Source organism: Neofelis nebulosa, chromosome 11 (genome assembly GCF_028018385.1).
Source record: "Neofelis nebulosa isolate mNeoNeb1 chromosome 11, mNeoNeb1.pri, whole genome shotgun sequence".
NCBI classification, from domain to species: domain Eukaryota; kingdom Metazoa; phylum Chordata; class Mammalia; order Carnivora; family Felidae; genus Neofelis; species Neofelis nebulosa.
In genome coordinates, this window is record NC_080792.1 from 85,141,487 (window position 1) to 85,161,837 (window position 20,351).

General features: G+C 55.3%; 1 protein-coding gene and 1 long non-coding RNA gene across 2 annotated transcripts in view; both read right to left on the reverse strand.

The window, feature by feature from the left end:
• Positions 1-20,351, reverse strand: part of OAS3 (2'-5'-oligoadenylate synthetase 3) — a 41,162-nt gene that overhangs the window by 3,328 nt on the left and 17,483 nt on the right. The window contains exons 7-21 of the mRNA XM_058691631.1: positions 17,502-18,058; positions 14,283-14,565; positions 12,498-12,673; positions 10,964-11,202; positions 9,783-9,936; positions 9,016-9,360; positions 7,631-7,931; positions 7,128-7,303; positions 6,061-6,311; positions 5,509-5,653; positions 4,382-4,555; positions 2,774-3,059; positions 1,584-1,759; positions 1,029-1,267; positions 114-261 (exon numbers count right to left, since the gene is read on the reverse strand). Coding sequence (XP_058547614.1) covers positions 114-261; positions 1,029-1,267; positions 1,584-1,759; positions 2,774-3,059; positions 4,382-4,555; positions 5,509-5,653; positions 6,061-6,311; positions 7,128-7,303; positions 7,631-7,931; positions 9,016-9,360; positions 9,783-9,936; positions 10,964-11,202; positions 12,498-12,673; positions 14,283-14,565; positions 17,502-18,058 — 3,650 coding nt within the window. The remainder of the gene's footprint in view (positions 1-113; positions 262-1,028; positions 1,268-1,583; positions 1,760-2,773; positions 3,060-4,381; positions 4,556-5,508; positions 5,654-6,060; positions 6,312-7,127; positions 7,304-7,630; positions 7,932-9,015; positions 9,361-9,782; positions 9,937-10,963; positions 11,203-12,497; positions 12,674-14,282; positions 14,566-17,501; positions 18,059-20,351) is intronic.
• LOC131489333 (uncharacterized) lies at positions 13,114-14,276 on the reverse strand. The gene is made up of 2 exons (XR_009250490.1): positions 13,868-14,276; positions 13,114-13,835 (listed from the first exon to the last, which is right to left on the reverse strand). It is a non-coding gene; the product is annotated as an uncharacterized LOC131489333 (long non-coding RNA).

A 20,351-nucleotide genomic window follows, 5' to 3' on the forward strand; every position in this document is an offset into this window, starting at 1 on the left:
GGACAGCCGGGACGTGGAGGCATGGGGGCCCCTTTGGCAGGATTCAGGCCCCTCCCCTGAACACACTGTCCCCAGGGAAGGGTGCGCCCTGCTGCGCCATACAGCTCTCTTACCTTCACTGGCCATGGCTGGATGGGGGTGCCGTCCCTGCCCACGCAGCACAGGGCAGACATGCAGGCCACGGCTTCCTCGGCCAGCAGGTCCCAGCGGGCGTTGTGGCCCAGGTTGCCCGTCGGGTCAGCTGGATCCAGGATGATGGGCCTGCAATTCCCATCAGGGTCAGTCCGATCCCTGGCAACATCTGGGTGCCCTTCTGTGGGACTGGTTGGACTATTCTCCTCCATCACCCAACACTCTGCACGGGCCACTTCTCCCTTCTGTGTCCCGGGCAGACATTACTAATCAACCACCACGTTCGTTTGGGCCACTCTTACCCCTTCAGCATGTAGCGGGCATTGTTAATTAATCTCGGGACGCATTCTACCACTCTCCCTTCCTACATCTGCGGTAGATGTCACCACGTCAGAGTCTTTTTCAACACATTGTTCTAAGTTGCCATGACCCACTGACTGGAGATGCATCGTGAGTTTGCGCAAGAGTCTCTGTTATCTTTGCGCCATTTCAGAGGGAGGCAACATCCCAGAGAAGCAGACCTGCTCCTGTTACCTGGTAGGTTCCCAGGTAGGGTTGGCACATTTAACAAATATAAACAGAGGATGCCCAGTGAAATTTGAGCTCTGGAAAACCGTCAGTATGTCCCAAGGACCGCGTGGGGGCATACACATACTAAAAAGTCACTCATTCTTTTTCTGAAATTCAAACTTGACTTGCAGTCTTACATTTCACCTGGCAACCAGGGGACCAGGAAACGGAGTGCCTGTGTCCCTCAGGTGCTAAGGCTGTCCCTGTTAGAAAGGAGCTCCGTTCCAGGAAGAGGAGTTTGCTGTCCCTGCTCTGTGCCCTGCGGAAGTGGGAAGGGCGAGGGACCCCAGATCTGAGACACTGCAACACTGAGGGTGGGCCAGAACCTGGGCTTCTGAAGCTGCTGGCTCAGGAAGTCCCTGACAGTCTTGTCCCGGTTGTCGTAGTTGACGGTCCAGTAGACACAGAGCTCACGGTACCGGCTGACCAGCTCCAGGACGGTGCGGAAGCCTTGTGCCATGTTGAACTGGGGGTCCCGGCCGCCCTGCTCCCAAGCATGCACCGTCAGGAGCTCTAGCCCGTGCTGGGGGGGCAGGGAGCCTTTCCCCTTGGGCATCTTGTTGCACTGGGGAATAAAGGGAGAGTGTGGGTTCACACTGGCAACGAAGAGGCACAGGAGGGACCCTTCCAGAGCTGGCAAGACCACCCGAAACCTTTACTGGGCACTTCCATGTGTCAGATGCCCGGCCGTGCACTATGCCCTCAAATGCTGCGATGTGGCGACACCAGCCCCAGGTCACCGATAAGCAAACCAAGGTCCCACAGCTACGAAATCCCTCTCCGGCCGCTCGGCCAACCCAGGGTCGCGCCCGCCTCCTCCCAGGACAGCGCTCAGGGGCCCGGGCGGGGGGCGGGGGGCTGGCCCCGTCCTCGGGCCGAACCTGCCGGTACCAGTGCTTGACCAATCGGATCAGACTCTTCAGTTTGGTGGGGCGAGAGACGATGAAGTCCCTCTGCAGCTCCGTGAAACAGGTGGAGTACTCGCCCGCGTTGTTGTAGCTGTGGATGAGGTCGACGTAGACTTGAGACGTGGGCCTCCTGCCGGAGCTCAGCTGGCCTGGAGACAGGGAGGAGGCCACCGTCGGCTCATTTCCCAGAACCCCCCTGGGGCCAACGGAGACAGGCCTTCCAGGATCTCCTACTTGGGCACCTCCCTCACCGCCGGTGGTCTGGACCCACGGCGGCGGGGAGGGGGCACAGGGGATCTTAGACGGAACACGGACGTGGCGTGACCCAGCCTTAAATCCCCGGTGAGAATCTCGCGGCCCTTCCTGCCCCCTTTCAACCCCTCCGGTTGGCTGTCAGCAGGAAGTCTCAGCTGGGAGCTGACACATGTTTAGCGGCTCCTGGACACTTGTTCAGCCCTCTCTAACAAAGGCAGAGCCTCAGTCTTAGAGCCTCCTGTAAGGAACAGGGCCGTATCACTCTCCGGCTTCACCGCCCTTAAAGGCATTCCTTGACATTCAAGCGTTCCTGCTTTCCGAACTGAGGAACTGTGTAGATTGTTGCTTGTTTTCCAAACCTCAGGAGCCAAGTACATTCCGATACACGGGACGTCCTCGCTCTGCGAACTTTCCAGTGCAAGCTCAGAACTGAATAGATAGGATTTGTGTTTGTTTTGTGCAGGGATGTACCCTTGGTGCCACGGAGAATGCTGGACACGTACTCGGTGCGTGTGTTGAACGCACGGATCCTCCGGGTCTGTGGAAGGTGGAGAAGGTAGCACACAGATCCTCGAAGCTGGGAGTGCACGGAGACACTCGAATACAGTGTCAGGGGGAGACACTGCGGCTCAAGGCAGGGAATTCCCTTGCTCAAGGTCATCTGTCATGCTGAGACTGGGGCCCAGCCCAGGGCCACTGTTAGATCGCACAGAACTGTTGTGTGAATTAGAAAAACGTGTCCTTTTCTCCAGACACCTTGCAGGAAAAGTGGTGAGAAACGCCCATGTGTACAATGCCTGCCCTGGGAACATGTGTGGTCTGGTTGTGCAGTGCACAACCTCGACTGCTGTCCCTGGCATCCCTGCCTCTGCTTTTCCCCTTCTCAGGGGTATGCTTGGGTACCTCACCTAAGGCGTTAAAGGCTGGCAGCACGTCAAAGTCCACGCTCTGATCCAGCATCGTCTGGGACATCAGAGAGAAGCTCAAAACGCGGGGATTCTCCCACTTGGGGATCTCGAACTTCACCTCGAACCGCATCTCCTGCTGACATGCCTCCAGCTGGGCTCGGATCTCTGAGATGATCTCAGCCCGCTTGTTCCCTTGTTCGGTGAACTGGCTGAAGCAGCTGAGGAACACCACTATATCAGCATCTGAGCGGCCTCGCAGAGCTGTGCCTTTGGCTAAAGAGCCACCCTGGGGAGGACACGGAGGCGGCTTGACCCTTGCAGGACTGCATGACGTCCTCCTGCTGGAGCCTGTGGGTCAGGAACTTGCTGTGTGACCTTGGGCAAGTCACCTAACCTCTCTGTCTTACCTCTTTAATATGCGGTTAAGACGTAGTATGGTTGCAAGAAAAAGAAATGTGCAAGATGTTAAGTTTAAACCCTTCAACACATGCAGACGTTCTCATTCCATCAAGTTGGGGGGCTGGGAGGGATTTGAGAGATTTATTTGTTTATTTTTTTGACCTGTGGTTCTCAAGCCTGCTCGTACCAGGAGAGCTTTAAAAACTGACTGATGTACGTATGGCTCCTATGCCCCTGTGACTGTGATTTAATTGGCCTGGGAGGGAGACAGGGCATCAGTCTAATTTTTAAAAGTCACCTCGTGATTCTAAGTGAAGCCACGGTTGACAACCGGTGAGCCAGGTTATCATCTTTAAGTGTTACGGACAAAGAAGGTAAGGATCAGAGAGGGGAAGGTATTTGCCTGGGGCCACACAGCAAATCATCAGGCCTGGGACTTTTCATTGGCTGATTCTATGCTGATAATCTTCCAGAGCTAACCTGGGTCTCACTCGTGACTTCAGTTGTGGACCGAGGTTGTATCTGGTGCAGCGCATAATGTGACTTTTTATACACCCCCAGCATCCCTTCTACTTCGATGACCAGCACCCTGGTTTTCTTTGGGGGAATCGCTCCTCCCCCACAATTCGGGTCCACGTGGGACTGACTCAATATGAACCAGGCTTGGCCAGTCAGAGCATGATGTCTCCCTAGCCCCAGTGATGAGTTTGGGGAGGGGTATATAACCCGAGTCAGGACAATAAGGCTCAATTCCAAGACTTATTTGAATTTTGAGAAAAGAGAATCCCCCTTTCTGGAAGCTTAGAGATGCTAAGAACCATCACATGGAAAGGGCTTGTCCGAAACAGAAGACAGCCGAGCCAAGAGCTGGGATGAAAAGCTGAGTCCTGATGACCCCGCATGGGCGCCTGGATCTAGCTGTACCTGATGGTAGGTCTACTCCAGGGCTTTCCATTTACCTCAGCCAATATACTCCTTTCGTTCCTCCTTCTGAGTTGGCTGTCACAAGCGACCAGAAGAGATTGGTTGGACACCTCTGAGCCCTCCTGCCGCCACCCACCTACAACAACTGCGTTCTGGTTTCCCTTCTGTGTTTGGCCTTGTGCTGATTGTTGTAAGGACCACAGAGGTGGGTCAGGCCTGGCCCTGGCCTGGGAGAGACCCCCAGCCTGCAGGGCCCTCCTTGCCCAGGGCCCTCTGGGGACTTACCTTGACCACCTTGAGCACTCTGATGGGAGAATTCCGGAAGCAGTTTTCCCTCAGGAATGAACAGATGGCATTGACGGCCTTGTTCACCTGAGCCAAGAACTGGCGGCTGGGCTGGAGAAATTCACTGATGAACTTGTCAAGGTCCCCAGCTGGTGTTTGGTAAAGGAGAGCAGGCTACAGAAAGAATCCAGGTACGCCGGCTCGAGCCAGGATTCCCTAGGAGCACGCAGGCCCTGCCTCTTGCCAGTCTATGAGGATGAGACTCCCGCTACCTCCCACAGCCCTTTTCTTTCTCAGCTGGTTGGCAGGTCTGTGTGGGAGCATCAGAAGGACCCGAGTTCACGTTCTGGTTCCACCGCCAACACGCAGCCTTGGTTTCGCCATCTTTAAGTGGGGGCAATAACAAGGCCCGTGCCTCACTGGATTGTCGTGAGTTTTAAGCCCTGGTTATGAGATCCGGCTGACAAAAGCAAGGGCAATCAACTCATATCCCTTCGGGGGCTGGCTATCGCCCTAAGCGGGGGTCCCCTAGAAGCAGAGCCTGCGATGGGGGTTCTCGTGCGTGGATTAACGGGGGGCAGTGCTTGCAGGAAAAGGGGAGTGGGGGAAGCAGGAGAAGGAGCTAAGCAAGGCTCCAGCTCGAGAAAGCTTTCTCTCGATCCCACGGGGAACTCTGGACTCGGACTTGCATCACTGAGCCAGTCTCGCCTTAAAAACGAGGGTGGGGGGGGCGCCTGGGTGGCGCAGTCGGTTAAGCGTCCGACTTCAGCCAGGTCACGATCTCGCGGTCCGTGAGTTCGAGCCCCGCGTCAGGCTCTGGGCTGATGGCTCGGAGCCTGGAGCCTGTTTCCGATTCTGTGTCTCCCTCTCTCTCTGCCCCTCCCCCGTTCATGCTCTGTCTCTCTCTGTCCCAAAAATAAAAAAAAAAACAACAAAAAAAAAACGAGGGTGGGCTTTTTGTCCCCCGTGTCACTGAAGCGCTGGCTGGGACAGAACAGCAGGTGTCTCAGCTGTAAGCCGGCAGAAACACACACTCCTGGCAGCTGGGGAATGCGCGCACCGGCAGGGAAAGGGGGTCTGGAAGGGGGCACCAACGGCATCCGCCGCCCCAGGGGTTCCCCTCTTACCATCACATCCCAGGGCTGCACAGACGTCCCCTGTCTATTCCTAAAGCAGGCCTGTGTCTCCAGAGCTGCTGCTTCCTGGGCCAACAGCTCCCAGCTGCCCTGGCCCACATTCCAGGTGGGGTCAGCAGGATCCAGGAGCAGGGGCCTGGGGGGCAGAGTGGATGGGCAGGCGGGTGGGGAAGGTGGGAATCACTGAAGAGCAGGGGGCTGGGAGGGACCGGGAAAGGGTGTGGGGGCTGGGGAGAAGGAGAAGAGTGTCAGCACCTTAGGGCTGGCCCAGTCTGTCCCAAGCACAGTAGGGTTCCCACCTGGCTGCCTCAGTCAGGGATTGGGTGAGCTCTTCATTTCAGAAATGATATTTTATTGTGTTAATGAACCTGGCTCTGGCTTCTTTGGGGGCTCCCTGTGTCCGTGCTTCTTCAGCAAAGAGTCCAGAGCGAGGAGTGGGGTTGAGGCACCCAGATCCCAGCCTGGATCCCTCCTGGGTGCAGTGACTCCAGGGTGACCATGGGGGGAGGAGAAAGGATGATGCAGTGCATCGTGGGTCCGCACCTGGGTTTCTGAAGCTGGCCAAGAAGGTATGTTCTGATAGCTGGGTCCTCAAAGCTGTAGTTGACTGTCCAGTAGACACAAAGCTGCTGGTGCTGTTGGACGAGCCCTAGGACCGTCTTGAGGCCTTCGGCCGTGTTGAAAGACTCGTTCCCGCAGCCCTGCTCCCAGGCGAAGATGGTCAGGAGCTCCAGGGCATAGACTGGGGGCAGGGAGGCACAGGCTGGCTGCTGTCCTCTGTTCCGAGCTGCGACCTAGGTCACCCAAGGCCAGGCAAAGAATGAGTGGAGTTGAGCACCCAAGGTGTGCCAAGCATGGCCCTAGGTACTCGGAGAGGGAGGGGAATATAAAAAAATAAAGCCCTTTTCATTTTGCAGGACAAAATGAAACCCTTTTTATTTCACAGGTGGACACACAGAGGTCTGGGAACGGGCGTGGGTAGTGACTTGTCCAAGGTCACACAGCCAGGCTAAGAATCTCAGACTCGGGTCTTTGCCCAGAGTCTCTCCATCAAGGGTGTACGGGACAGTTGTACAGGAATGGGGGCTGCGATATATTCAGCTTGGTATCCCAACATCTGGCACGATCGTGACGTTAGTGGCAGTGGGTGCTCAGTATGTTTGCTGAATGAGTACACGAACGCGAGTGCATTCAGATGAGTGTTTTTGGTGAAGGAGCTCTGGAGGAAGCGCGGGGTTTATTTAGTACACCTTGCACACAAGACAGTGATGGTGGAACAGCATAAGCTAGGGCTTGGGGGTGGGTAAGAACAGGGAATCCATTAGCAGCGTGGGGAGTGGAGGGAAACAGATGAGCTAGAGGTGGATGGTGAACCCCAACTACAAGACACGGGCATTCGGAGCTTGACGGACAAAGAGATTTTCTTTCAGCCAGGGACTTCCGGTCTGTACCGGAAATGGAGGATGGAGGAAGTGGACCTTCTACTTGGGATGGCCAATAAGAAGTGAAGGAAGGGAGATGGCTGCCGGGGGGGGGCGCTGATTGGCTGAGGCAGTTGCCATGACAGCAGCTACTTCCTGGGAGGAGGGAGGCGGGTATGGAGGCCTCACCTGGTAATACCAGTGCTTCACGAGCAGGATCAGGTTCTTCAGCTTGGGTGGGCGAGTGTTCACGAAGCTCCTCCTCAGCTCTGCGAAGCAGGCCACGTGCTCGCCCCCCTGGCAGCCGCTGTCGAGGAGGCTGGAGTAGATCTGGGGCTCAGGTCTGGCGCCCGCACAGAGCTGCCCTACGAAATGTGAAGTACTCTGAGTGCCTAGCTCTAACGAAGACAGCAGCATGTCCCCACCCAGCCACTCCCCAGCCTTTATTAATATTTTAACGTTAATTACATAGCATAGCACTGCAACCCATAATACACAGTCTACAACATGGAATAGCAATCAGAACTTTTTTTTTTTTTTTAAGCACCAAATACGTGCTGGGTGCTTTTCAGTAATTTTCGCTCATCCACCCAATAACTCCGCAAGGTGGGTGATCTCGACCCCGGGCAAGCTGTGTAGCATAGCGGGCGAGGGAATTGGTCTCCAAGGCACAGGCTGGAGGCAGCCCTCACCCGCGGCATCAAAGACGGGCAGCAGGCTCACGTCCATCCAGCTTCCTGGGGCCCGGGACACCAGCTGGAACTGTAAAGCCTCGGGCACGGTCTGCTCAGGAAAACGGAGGCTCAGGCCGGGGACTGGGTCTTGCCACCAGGATTCCAACCGTGCCCGCATCTCATCAAGGATCTCCAGGCGGCGGGCCCTTTGGTCCCCGTAGTCCTCGAAGCAGTTGAGGAAGATGACGAGTTCGGCATCACCGTAGCCCCTCAGGTCTGTGCCCCGGCCAAATGAGCCCCCCTGCAGAGGATGGGCCATCTGAGACCCGTGACTGTCCCTGAGCTCAGGAGTCCGACTATGACCCCACCCGCTGTACCCCCACTGCAGTCCCAACACTACCCTGTCACTGGTGTCGGGTCTGGGGACACTGTGACAGAGGTGGGCTGCACAAGCCCCGTGACCTCTGACTCTTAGAAGCCTGGCAGAGTGAGATTATGTCCGCCTGCACCTGCCTTCTGACCCTCGGGGCCTGCGCAAAGTCAGACCAACATGTAGCAACAGAAAACGGGGGGTGCGGTGAAGGGGGCAGGGATTAATGATTTTAGCCGAACATCCGCAGCACCTATTGACTGCCCATCTGGACCACACATGGCACGTTGAGGTCCCGGGGCCAAATGGGCCCTATAGATGTGCTCTGCTGGCCTGCTTCCATCCATCCATCCGTTTATTGGGCACTCACATGTGGCAAGGTATGGGAGTACATAAAAGTTACCTGTTCTCCTGGAACTTACATTCTAGCAGGGGGAGAGGAGGGAGGGACAGTCAGCAAACAACAGCTCCCAGAAGCGCTAAGGGCTGTGTGCAGGCAAATAAAGCAGTAAGGGGACGGGGTGGGGCTGTGGAAGGGAGGTTGCAGTTGTGAACTGAGCAATCAGGCCTCCGTGAGACTCTAGAGGGCTGGGACCCTAGACTTAAAGGAGAGTGGGGGAAGCCAAGTGGATGGGTCGGGGGGGGGGGGGTGGTGAGGGATTCCAGAAAGAGAAACCAGCCAGTGCAGACTCTGGCCGGTGAGTTCAAGAAGCAGCCAGGAGGCCAGTGTGGAGTAAGTGAAGTTCCGAGAAAGACCAGGGCCAGATTCTATGGGCCTCGAAGCCACTGTGCTCTGTGAACCCGGGGAGGGTTTTGAGCAGAGAGGAGACGTGCTCTGTTAGTGGTTTAAAAAACTTTCATTAAAAAAGATCCCCCCAAAAAGCTGGTACTTAGATACATACCTCCGGCCAGCAAACTACCCCTCCACGGATGCCCACTTGCCCTGCCCGCCCTCAGCCGCGGTGTGGCTCCTCCCCCTCCTCGCTGTGGTGCCCCAGGAGGGTCCCATCGGTGTCCCCACCCACCGACTTACCTTGCTGACTGTGGACACCCTGTAGAAACGCTTCTCGCAGAGGCAACGCAAGATGACATCGATGGCCTTGCTGACCTGCTTCTGGAACTGGGGGTTCGGTTTCAGGTGGTCCTGGATGAAGCGGTCCAGGTCCTTGGTGCTGATGCGAGACAGATCCAAGGCTGTCCCCAGAGTACAGGGGATGGTGCTGGCTGTCCCTGAGGGGCCGGGAGCTGGGCGTGAAGGCTGCCTGCTCCCTGCACTTGGGTCCACGGCATCGAGACTGCTACTCTCCTCCGGGGTCCTCTGGGCAGAGTCTCGCTGGATGGGGTGATCCAAACCTGAGCACCCAGGACGTGGAAGGCCCTGGAAGTTTGTTGAAGGAGCTGTCTTACAAGCGAAGAGGCTTCTCCCTCCCTTCTCTCGCCAGCCCCCTCCCATTGTACGGTCAGGGTGACTGAGACTCAGAGAGAGAAAGCGAGAGGGTCACCGCTAGCCCCTAAGGCACCTTCGTGCCGATTAGATAGAGGCGCCCTTCCAGACGGGATAAATTACAAAAAGGTCCCCGGTGCTGGGCGGACACAGCGCGGTAAGCAGACGATAACAGCGTCACCGGAAAGGTTCCTCCAAGCAGGCTCAGCTTGGTGATCAGGTTGTGTTACATGCCTGCAGCCCCCACTTTTCAAGCCTGTCCCACACCCCAGGGCCCCAGCACACAGCAGATGCTCAGGAAACACCGAGTACACGAATTGGGTGCGTAACAAGGATCCTGGGAGCCCCTCACTCACAGGCCCCTCCCAGGGCTGCACAGCGCCCCCCGCCACCTGCAGAAAACACGGGTGCTCATAGCAAGACTCTGCCTCTCGGGCCAGGAGATCCCAGTGCCACGCTGCTCCGTTCCCCACGTCCCACGTGGGGTCAGCCGGGTCCAGGATCACGGGCCTGCAAATCCAGAGGGACAAGAAGGTTCTGGTTAGCGAGATGGTCAGGATCAGGGGCTCTGAGGTCAAGCAGGCCTGGCTCCAATTCCAGCTCTTCTCCTTTCCAGCTGTGTGACCTAGGGCGGATGACTTACCTTCTCTGAGCCTCAGTTACCTTGGGGGGGGGGGGCTGCCGTGGAGATTACGTCAGAGTCATGAGCCTGCACTCTGCACATTAGAATCATCAGACAGGAGCATCCACCCCCGGGACTCAGAGTTACCCCCGCGACCAAGCAGTTTCATTCCCATGGGCACACCGAAATGCGCGTGCAAGGCTGTTTAGAACAGCCTCATGGTAACAGCCCCGGAGCGGAAACCACCAAACCGTCCATGAGGAACAGGACGGAAAGCATATTGTGATAAATTCACACAATGCAAGTACTCTGCTCGGCAACAGAACGCAGTAAGCAACAGTAAGAACGCCCCACCGTTGGCGGTCTTTTCACAGATGGGTTCACTTTATAGAACGGCATCAAAATGTGCCCTTGGTACCTGTATGCTACGTGTCGCATAAAATGTTCACGTGTAAAATATGTTCACGCAAAAATCTTTTTTTTTTAAAGGTTTACTTATTTTTGAGAGAGAGAGAGAGAGGGCGGAGGGGTGGGGGGGAGCGCTAGCAGGGGGAGGGGCAGAGAGAGAGGGGGAGACACAGAATCCCAAGCAGGCTCCAGGCTCCGAGCTGTCCGCACAGAGCCCGCGACATGGGTTTCCAGCTCACAAACGGAGAGATCATGACCTGAGCCGAAGGTGTCGCTTAACGGACTGAGCCACCCAGGTGCCCCTAGAAAAATCTTTTTAAAAACGCCCCCTAGTGACTGTCATTTCCCTCTGGGGCTGAATCCACTGAATTAGTAAGCGCACAGCGTGTGGCTTTGGCCCCCACGCAGGCCTCCGGGAGAGGAGACCTGTTGGATCATTGATCATTGTTAATTATCTCCTGCGGCCCAAGCCCAGGAGAGTGGGGACAGGGGGGCGATGGGAGGTACCTGGGTCTCTCGAGCTGGTACCGCAAGAACCACCTGACCGCAGGGTCCTCGAAGCCGTAGTTGAGGGTCCAGAAAACACACAGGTGCTGATACTGACCGATCAGGCCCAGGACGGTGCGGAGGCCTTGGGCCAGGCTGAAGGTCTCCTTCCCACAGCCCTGCTCCCAGGCGAAGATGGTCAGCAGCTCCAGGGCATAGGCTGGAGGCAGCTCCTCCCTCCTCACCTCCCCCTGGCACACCTGTAAGAGGGGAAGGGGAGGGGAAAGAGAGCGCTCCCTGGAGAACTTCGCCGGAGCTCTCAGTCTGGGGGGTGCAGAGCCCGCCCACCGGGACGCAGGCGAAGCCTGAGACGAGATGCCGTGTTCCAGGAACAACCTGCCGCGTCTCATCTGCCCTCGCTCCTGGGGCTTCGGCCAAGCCTCGGGCGTATGCGATGCGAGCCTCTGGGATTGGGGAGCAGTCAGAGAGAGGCCGGCGGGTGGGCAGTCCGAGGCTGCTGCTCATCCTCCAAATGAGCGAATGGCAGAACTTTCCAGGGCCACACAGCGAGTCGTTGGCTGAACGAGATCCGGAATCCAGGATCTCCTCCCCCCAGACTTGCTTTATGATGAGTGGTCCACCAGAAAGACCAAGCCGTGTGCCCAAAGATCTTGGGGGCGAGGGGGCCTGTTCCCTCATCTCCAGGCACAGGCTGGGCACCCCTTCTTCAATACACAACAGTCTGTCGACAGACATGAATGTTTCGGGGGTGGGGGTCATTCCTGAGGCTGAGGCGGGAAGCGTACAAACTCCGCGTTACTTCATACCATAGATAAAATATTCCAGAGAGTTCAAAGCCCTGAACCCACATGAAAAGAAAACTTTAGAACCTTCAGGAAGGAAATATGGGAGAAGAATTTTAGAAAGTCAGGATAGGGGCGCCTGGGTGGCTCATTCGGTGAAGCGCCCGACTTCGGCCCAGGTCACGATCTCGCGGTTCGTGAGTTCGAGCCCCGCGTCAGGGGCTCAGGGCTGACAGCTCGGAGCCCGGAGCCTGCTTCGGATTCTGGGTCTCCCTCTCTCTCTGCCCCTCCCCCACTCACGCTCTGTCTCTGTCTCTCTCAAAAATAAATAAACATTAAAAAAAATTAAAAAAAAAAAGTCAGGATAGGCAAAGCCTACTTACACAAGACGCACCAAGTACAAATCACACACGAAAAAGATGAACACACCTGATTACATTAAAATCCCGACATTTTCCGTGACAAAAGACCTAAGAACAAAACGGAAGTCCCAGCCTCGTCCTGGGAGAACAGATTGCATTATGTTAACTCAGTAAGAATTAGCACCCAGAATATGTAAAGAGCTCCAACAAGCCAACAAGGAGAAAACAGCTAGCCCAGAAGAAAATAAGAAACCAATGATATGAACAGGCATATCTCCCTAAAGAGAAACACGAGTGGCCACGAAACATAAGAAAATATTCTCGCCATCGCGAAACCGCAAATTCCAACAGCCCTATGCCTGGGGGGAGGACCCTCCGAAGCCACCTTACCTGGCGGAACCAGTGCTTCACCAGCAGGATCAGGTTCTTCAGCTTGGCCGGGCGAACGTTCACGAAGCTCCTCCGCAGCTCCGCGAAGCAGGCCGCGTGCTCGCCCCCCTGGCAGCCGCTGTCGAGGAGGCTGGAGTAGATCTGGGGCTTGAGTTTGACATCGGAACTGCGCTGTCCTGTGGGAGTGAAGCGCTGTGCGTCAGGAAGGGTTCCGAGGCACAGGATGGAGAGCCGGGGTGGGGGGGAGGAGGGTAGTTTGGTGGAGGCGGGTATCCACGAGCATGGGGGCTGGAGGATGAGGAAGAGAGCCTGGAGCTTCTCAGGGGGCAGGGAGGAAAGCTCTAGACCAGAAGGAAGAGCCCCTTCCTTCCAAATGGCCAGGCAGCCCCCAGGCCCGGCTGCATTCCAAGCCGGCTACATAGGAAGGATGCTTCCAGATGAATCAGGAGTACCTAGAACCTGATAGTTCTTCCCTCCCTGAGGTTCCCTCAGGCAGTACAAAAATGCCACTGAACATACCTTTAATTGGCGCCAGAGGGGAAAGGCACGGTGCTGGGGAAACTGTAAGGCAAAGGATTCTGAGCCCTTGGCAATGATTGTTAATATTTTTTTTAGCGCTTGCGACACTAACGTTTCACACCGAGTGCCGCGTCTCCCCACCAAAACCCCATCGGGCAACTTGCCTTCACTTCATCTTACAGCTGCGGACACTGAGGCACAGAGAAATTCAGGGCTCTGCCCCCGGTCACAGAGCTGGCAAGTGACGGACACAGGACTGGAAGTTAAAGCTGGCTGCCTTTGCGGCGTGGGCCTTTCCCGCCACCGCTTCCTGTGGGCCTGGCCTGGGAAAAGGAAACGCGCTCCATAATTTCCCAGGTTCCCCCGACATCGCTTACTTGCTGTGCGGCTTTGGGTGAGTTACCGTCCATCTCTGTGCCTCAGTGCCCCTCTTAGGAAAAGGGAAGACAAGACAGTACAGACCTCATAGGTTTGTTCTGAGGAATTAACGAGATGAAATAGGTCAAGTGCTTGTTGGAGTCGAGCATTGAGTAAGCAGTAGCCGTTATGATTAATATACGTGTACCGAGCGTGGGAGAGTGTGGCTGTCCGTCAGGACGTTGTAACCTGGATAAGTTCAAGAGAGCTGTCTCCCAGGACATCATGGTTAATAAGAAGAACACTGATAATGGGAAATAGTAATAGTAATAGTAATAATAATAATAATAATAATAATAATAGAAAGAAGGACAGCAAGCACTCATACAGCCCCATCATGTGTCAAGTTCATCACAGGTATTCACGGACATGGTCTTTCCAAACACTCTGCAAGATGGATTGCTACGGTCCCATTATATTTAACCTCATTTTACAGATGTGAGCACAGGGGCACATTATATATACTATATCATAAATCAAGCATGGATATACTATCAAGGGGAGCGCAAAAATCATATTAATGCTTTTCAGATGAAATACAAGATTTTGCAGAATGCTGGCCTTGTCCCCAAGCCCCCTGAGGCCAGGCGGCTATGCCTTCCCCCTGGGGTATTTCTGGAAGGGCCGAGCAGCACTGTTCTCGGCAGTGGCTGAAGGAACGTCTCCCCGGCTGATCCAGGAGGAACCGGGCTTTCTTGGCCCACACTCAATGCGTGTAGTCAGGAAACGAGAGCCCAGAGAGGGATGCTCAGGCCACACAGCAGGCTGGTGGCAGGGTTAGGACTGGAAGTCCGGTCCTACTCCTAAGGATCTTGCCCCCGACCCTGGAGTGGGTCAGGCACCCCTCACCCAGAGCGTCGAAGGCGGGCACCAGGCTGACATCCATCCAGTTTTCGAGGTCCGTGGATGCCAGTCGGAACCGTAGGACCCTGGCCGCGTCCTGCTCGGGAAACTCAAAGCTCAGACCGGGGATGGGTTTCTGCCACCAGGATTCTAGCAGGACCCGCATCTCGTTGAGGATCTCTGCACGGTGAACGCCCTGGTCCTCGTAGCTCTTGAAGCAGTTGAGGAAGAGGACAAGTTCGGAATCACAGCCACCCCTCAGAGCTGTGCCCCGGCCAGAGGAGCCTCCCTGTGAAGCAAAAAACAATTCAGAATTCTGCACTCTTCGATTCTGGTGACCGAGTGGGCTGGTAGGCAACCTGAGCGAACCATGCGGGCTGTGGGGGGAGACGGTGGCCACACAGCCCCTGGCATTTGAAGCCATGCAGAAATGCAGGCCGAGGAAAGCCAGGCCTGAGTTTTCAAGAAAGGCATGTTTTATTTGTAAATCCATATATCAATAAGTGTTGGCCACTAACTTCAAAAAGGTTTTGTTAATTTATAATTAAAAAAAAAAGTTTTTTTAGGGGCGCCTAGGTGGTTCAGTAGGTTAAGTGTCCGCCTTCAGCTCAGGTCATGATCTCACGGTTTGTGGGTTCAAGCCCCGCATCAGGCTCTCCGCTGTCAGCACAGAACCTGCTTCGGATCCCCCGTCTCCCTCTCTCTCTGCCCCTCCGCCCCTCTCTTTCCCTCTCAAACATAAACAAACATTGACCAAAGGCTTTAATTAAAAATGCTGGTGAAACAAATTCTGCTTTGCAGAACACATGTTCTCGGCTCTTGCCTGGGATCAGTTCAAAACCAGGATATGACTTGCTGAATGTCCGGGACCTTTCTGACGGGTGTTTCTTTCTGCAAAGCCGTCAGCGAAGGACCTGCGAAGGAAACTCCCATGGTGAGAGTCTCTACCCTGTGCCTGGAGCTCTGTCAAATGTCTGACACCTGTAATCTCACTTCCAGGCAGTCCCTGTGATGTGGTTACACGCGGTTACATGAGCCTCGGGGCTGTGAAGTGAGTTAACACGGCCTGGAAAAGCCAAGAACCAGATTAGCCTTCCAGAGGGCATCTCCCCCACCGAGCTGGGATGGCGAATTATCCCAATGGCATCCCAGGTTTTTGTTTGTTTTTTTTTTTACTGCCAGCTCCTCACATGGGGGTGGGGGTGCCAACAAAGGGGGAACAGGGCAGAGCACGGAGGAATATTGTAAACCGAGCATTTCCTGCCTGTTTTGCAGTTGATCATCTCATGGAAGCTCCCTAACAAGCCTGAGAGGAAGGTACTGTTACCGCTCCCACTTTACAAACGAGGAGATGAGGAAACGAAAGTGCAGAGAGGTTGCTCACCGACACCTGACTCAGAGAAGGCACCGTACTGGAACCTGGGAGGTCAGCTCAGAAGACTGGGCTCCAAGCCTCCATTCTTCCTGCACCCCTCCCCATCGATGAATTCCCTTAAAAATACTTATTTTATTGTGCACGTTTCTAAACCTACACAAAAGAAGAGCGGGGTTTTTAAGGAAGTCTGTTGCCACATGTGCTCCATTTATGTTTTTATTTTAGAAAATTTTTGATGTTTACTTATTTTTGAGAGAGAGAGAGAAAGAGCATGAGCAGGGGAGGGGCAGAGAGAGAGAGGAAGACACAGGATCCAAAGCAGGCTCCAGGCTCTGGGCCGTCAGCACGGAGCCCGATGTGGGACTTGAACCCACAAACTGTGAGATCATGACCTGAGACACTTAACCAGAGCCACCCAGGCGCCCCATCTCCTTCTGGGATTTGTAAAGAAATTTCAGCCTTTGGCCACACCACCGGGAGACGTTTTTGGTGGTCACAGCTGGGGCAGGAGAGCCCCTTCCTGTTGGCCCTGGGCAGGGGTGGAGACGGGAGAGGGCGGTCCTTCTGACAGGACTACAGAGGTCAGCCACCCCTTCTTTGCGTTCTGGTCCAACTAGAAGCCCCAGGCTCATCTTGCACATTATTCCAGCCCTGGAATTGGCCGTTCTCCAAGGAGTCTTTTCCGCAGGGAGCAGCATCGGAAGACTGGAAAGGTAGCTCATGGCCCTATACCCACCTTATCACTGCCTCCTTCAAAGCTTTGAATGATCCGAAGCCATAAGCTAAAGTCAACCACAAGAACTGTCCCAGGCTTTCCAAGAAAGCTGAGGATTGCCAGAGCTTTAGAGACTCTTAAACTATTGCTCCAAAGAAATTCGTCCTTTCCACCTCAAAGGCAGAAATCTGCCTCCGTTTCCCAGGCTGCAAGCCTCTCCTTCTTTCCCACCTCCCAAGCTAAGACTCAGCCCCAGGAAACCACCAGCTGCTCTGGGGCCGTCCCTTGCCCTGTGTCTCCATCCCTTCCCTGAGAAGCTCCAAGTCCCCTCTACCCCAGCCAAGTTCCTTCGTCGCAGCCCTAGAGCCCCTGAGTTTGTGCTGAGGACACAGAAGCTGATGCCTGTCCCCTGCCTGAGCCTGTGGGCATCCTGAGGTCACAGCAGCAGGAAGGCATTTAAGTGACAAAACGTGGTCTGGGGCAGTGGCTCACCCACCCCCAGTCCCAGTTTCCCCAGTCGTAAAACAGGGGTAATAATCCCTACCTCGTTGAATGTGAGGATTCAGCGGATGACTCATTTAATGAGACAATGTTCATTGTTATTGGGCGGTTTCGCAGTAAATTAGGCTCCGTGGCTATTGGAGAAATACTAAGGTTTCTGCATCTTTAGGGTCAGGCATGGTGTGAGGACTGGAGTCCGTTTGGACTGGGTAAACGACTGAGTGAGTGAGCGAGTGAACGAATGAATGACTGAATGGAGGCAGCCTGTAAGAGCACAGATGCAAGAATCAGACGACCTGGCCTTGAATCTTGCCGGGCCTCTTACAAGCTTTGGACACATCATTTCGTCGCTCCGTGCCTCAGTTTCCCATGCGCCGGGTGGGGTTAATAGTACCCACTTGGCCGGGCTGTGGCGTGCAGTGTATTTTCAGGGCGCTTAGATCAGCGCTGGCGCACCGCAAGCGTGCCTCCAAAGTGTCAAAGAAACGAATGGAAAGAGCTGATACAAACCGTCCGGGGCCACATGGCCCGCGGCAATGGGTTATTCCCGTTTACAGGTGAGCTCTCCCCCTGCCCCTGCCCCTGCCCCTGCCCCTGCCCCTGCCCCTGCCCCTGCCCCCTGCGCGGCGCCTACCTTGGCGGTTTTCAGCACCCTCCAAGGCTGGGCAGCGGCGCGGCCCCCGCGCTCCCGCAGGAAGGCCCCCAGGGCGCCCAGGGCGCGCCGCGCAGCCGCCACGAATTCGGCGGACGGCTGCAGTCTGCGGGCCACCAGGTCGTCCAGCGCGGCGGCGGGGGTGCGGTACACGTCCATGTCCACGGCCGGCTGCCCTCCCGCGCGGTCCGCGCGCGCTCCCCGCTGCCCGCGGCGCCCCGACCTGGGCTCTGCGCCCGGCGGGAGGGCAGGGGGTGGGGCTGCCGCCCCAGCCTCCCCGCCGCCGCCGCGCCCCGCGTCCCTGCTCCCCAGCCTCGCAAGCGTTCCGCCCCTCTCCCGCTTTCGGTTTCGGTTTCGTTTCTCTCCAGCAGCTCTGGGCTCCGCACCCATTTCCGGGTTCCCTTCCCAGCAGAGTTTCGTTTTTCGGCCTCCCTGCAGCCACCCCTCCCCCCCCCCCCGCCCCCCCAGCTCCGATGCACTGAACACACCTGCACAAAAAGCCTCGGCAGCAGCGGGTCCACAGAGCACCGTCGCGTACCCTGGAAGCATTGAAGAAACGTGCAGGATTTACACGCGAGGAGGAGGTTCACCCAGAGAGCACCCCGCTAGCTCTCTGCCCGAAGGGGGCGTTCTGAGCACCGCAACGCTTGTCCCTCGCTGCTTTACACGTCCAACCATCGCGTTCCATCCTCCCGACAGCCAGGCGCTATTATTACCACACCCGTTTGATGGACGGAGTTAAGGTACAGAGAATCTAGGCACCTCGGCCAAGGTCACATACGTAGCTGGAAAATTGTCAGACTGGATTCGAACCCAGCACACGCTGTCAGTACTGCGCTGTGTTCTTACAGGAGCGCCTGTTCTTACAGGAGTATAAAAATAATTTACACGTTTAATGCAATTCCAAAATGTTTAGAATCCCAATTTTTAAAACTTCAGACATACTCTGAAGTCCTGCCTGGAAGAAGAATTCTTTTAAAAAGGAGAAACGGGGAAGGAAGATCAGTATACCATGGCATCTCACGCAACGTTACATAGCAAGGTGTTATAAAGCTCCCAGAGTTAGATCCCTTTGGGACCGGCGCAAAACTAGGCGGAGAGTAAGCAGCAGAGTGGAGACCTGAAGCTACCGGGGTTTCTATCTTCACATCTGTCCTCCACCTTTCTGGCGGGTTCGCTGTGGCTCCTCTATCCAGAGGACCAGAAGGTGAGCTCTTTCCCAGGCTCCGCCCATGCCACCGTCCAACACCCCCTCCCTATCCCACTCAAAAATTCTTTAGTCCTCTGTCCCATACGCTCAGGGATCCAGCAGTCACTCTGTCTGGGGTAGCAATGAATGTGAACAAGGACTTTCTGAAGTCTGCCTTAACCTCTAGGAAATAGATGGGGTCGGAGGGTGAACTGCAGAGCTCATAGCGAACCAGAGGAAGAGAGGGCAGGCTACTGGGGTGGACACCTGGTTTTCTACTTCGGGTAGCGAGCGCCACATCCCTGGGAGGTATTCAGTTGCAGGAAGACGCCCATTTTGTAGGTTTGATATTGTGGAGGGGATTCAAGCCGGGTGCCCTCAGCCATCAGGTCATGCTTTCAAGCTCTCCTATTAATCAGTCGTCTCCCTGACTCACAGGTCACTTGAGAAATCCTCCATTTGTCAGGGCACCTGAGTGGCTTCAGTCGGTTGAGTGTCCGACTTCAGCTCAGGTCATGATCTCATGGTTCGTGGGCTCGAGCCCCCTGCTGGGCTCTGTGCTGACAGCTCAGAGCCTGGAGCCTGCTTCAGATTCTGTGTCTCCCTCTCCCTCTGCCCCTTCCCTGTGCGCACGCGCGCTCTCTCTCTCTCAATAAAGAAATAAATATTCATTTAAAAAAGAAAGAAATCCTCCATTTGAGATAGTATGCTGAACGCACATTCGCGATCCCACCAAAATGACAGCAAAGATATGTTAAAAGTGTCCTGCAACTCAACAGGTGGGAAATCAAGAAAGATCACCATCAAGGGACCAGGACAGCTGAGGTGTGTTGAGGAGGGAGAAAGGGAAGGGTCAAGACTGGATGAAGACGGGGGACCGATCACGTACACAAGCTGTCAACTGCCGCCCTAGACTCTGGAAATCACAGGGAAGAGGTGAACACATTGGATCATGCTGCCGGATGCTAAGTAGAGGCCCCGCGGGCGAACTGGGGTCTTGTGGGACGCCCGAGACAGATGGGGGCTGGAGGAAGTAGGCCGTGTTGGCCTGAAACACGGGAGGGAGAAAGTGCTTCTGCAGGGCAGGAAGGGCTCTGAGGAGCTCCGGGGAGGGGCCCTGATGTGTCACAGACACAGGGGTGTGCAGGGAGGGCTTCGTGTGGGGGGGGTGGGGGTGTTTGGGAGTGCTCACTCGGGGCTTCAAAGGTGGCATTAGGTTAAAATTCACCTTCCTTTTTTCAAATTTTTTAAATTAAAAAAAATTTTTTTTTTACTGTTTATTTATTTTTGAGAGAAAGAGAGAGAAGAGAGGGAATCCGAAGCAGGCTCCAGGCTCCTAGCTGTCAGCACAGAGTCCGACATGGGGCTCGAACTCATGATCTGAGCTGAAGTCAGACGCTCAACCAACTGAGCCACTCAGGTGCCCTGTCCCCCCGCCACCCCCAAACAAATCACCTTCTTTTGAGCCAGGGGTGAGGTGGGAGGGGCTGGGAGCATAGAGGGGTGGGCCTCAGCATCAATTCTGAGCATCAATCCAGCATCAATCAGTTTATTGCAAAAAGAATTGATAAAGTCAGAGAATTCAGAAGAGTATAAAGATCACTTGAAATGTTATAATCAAATACACTCTCTGCAACATTTAG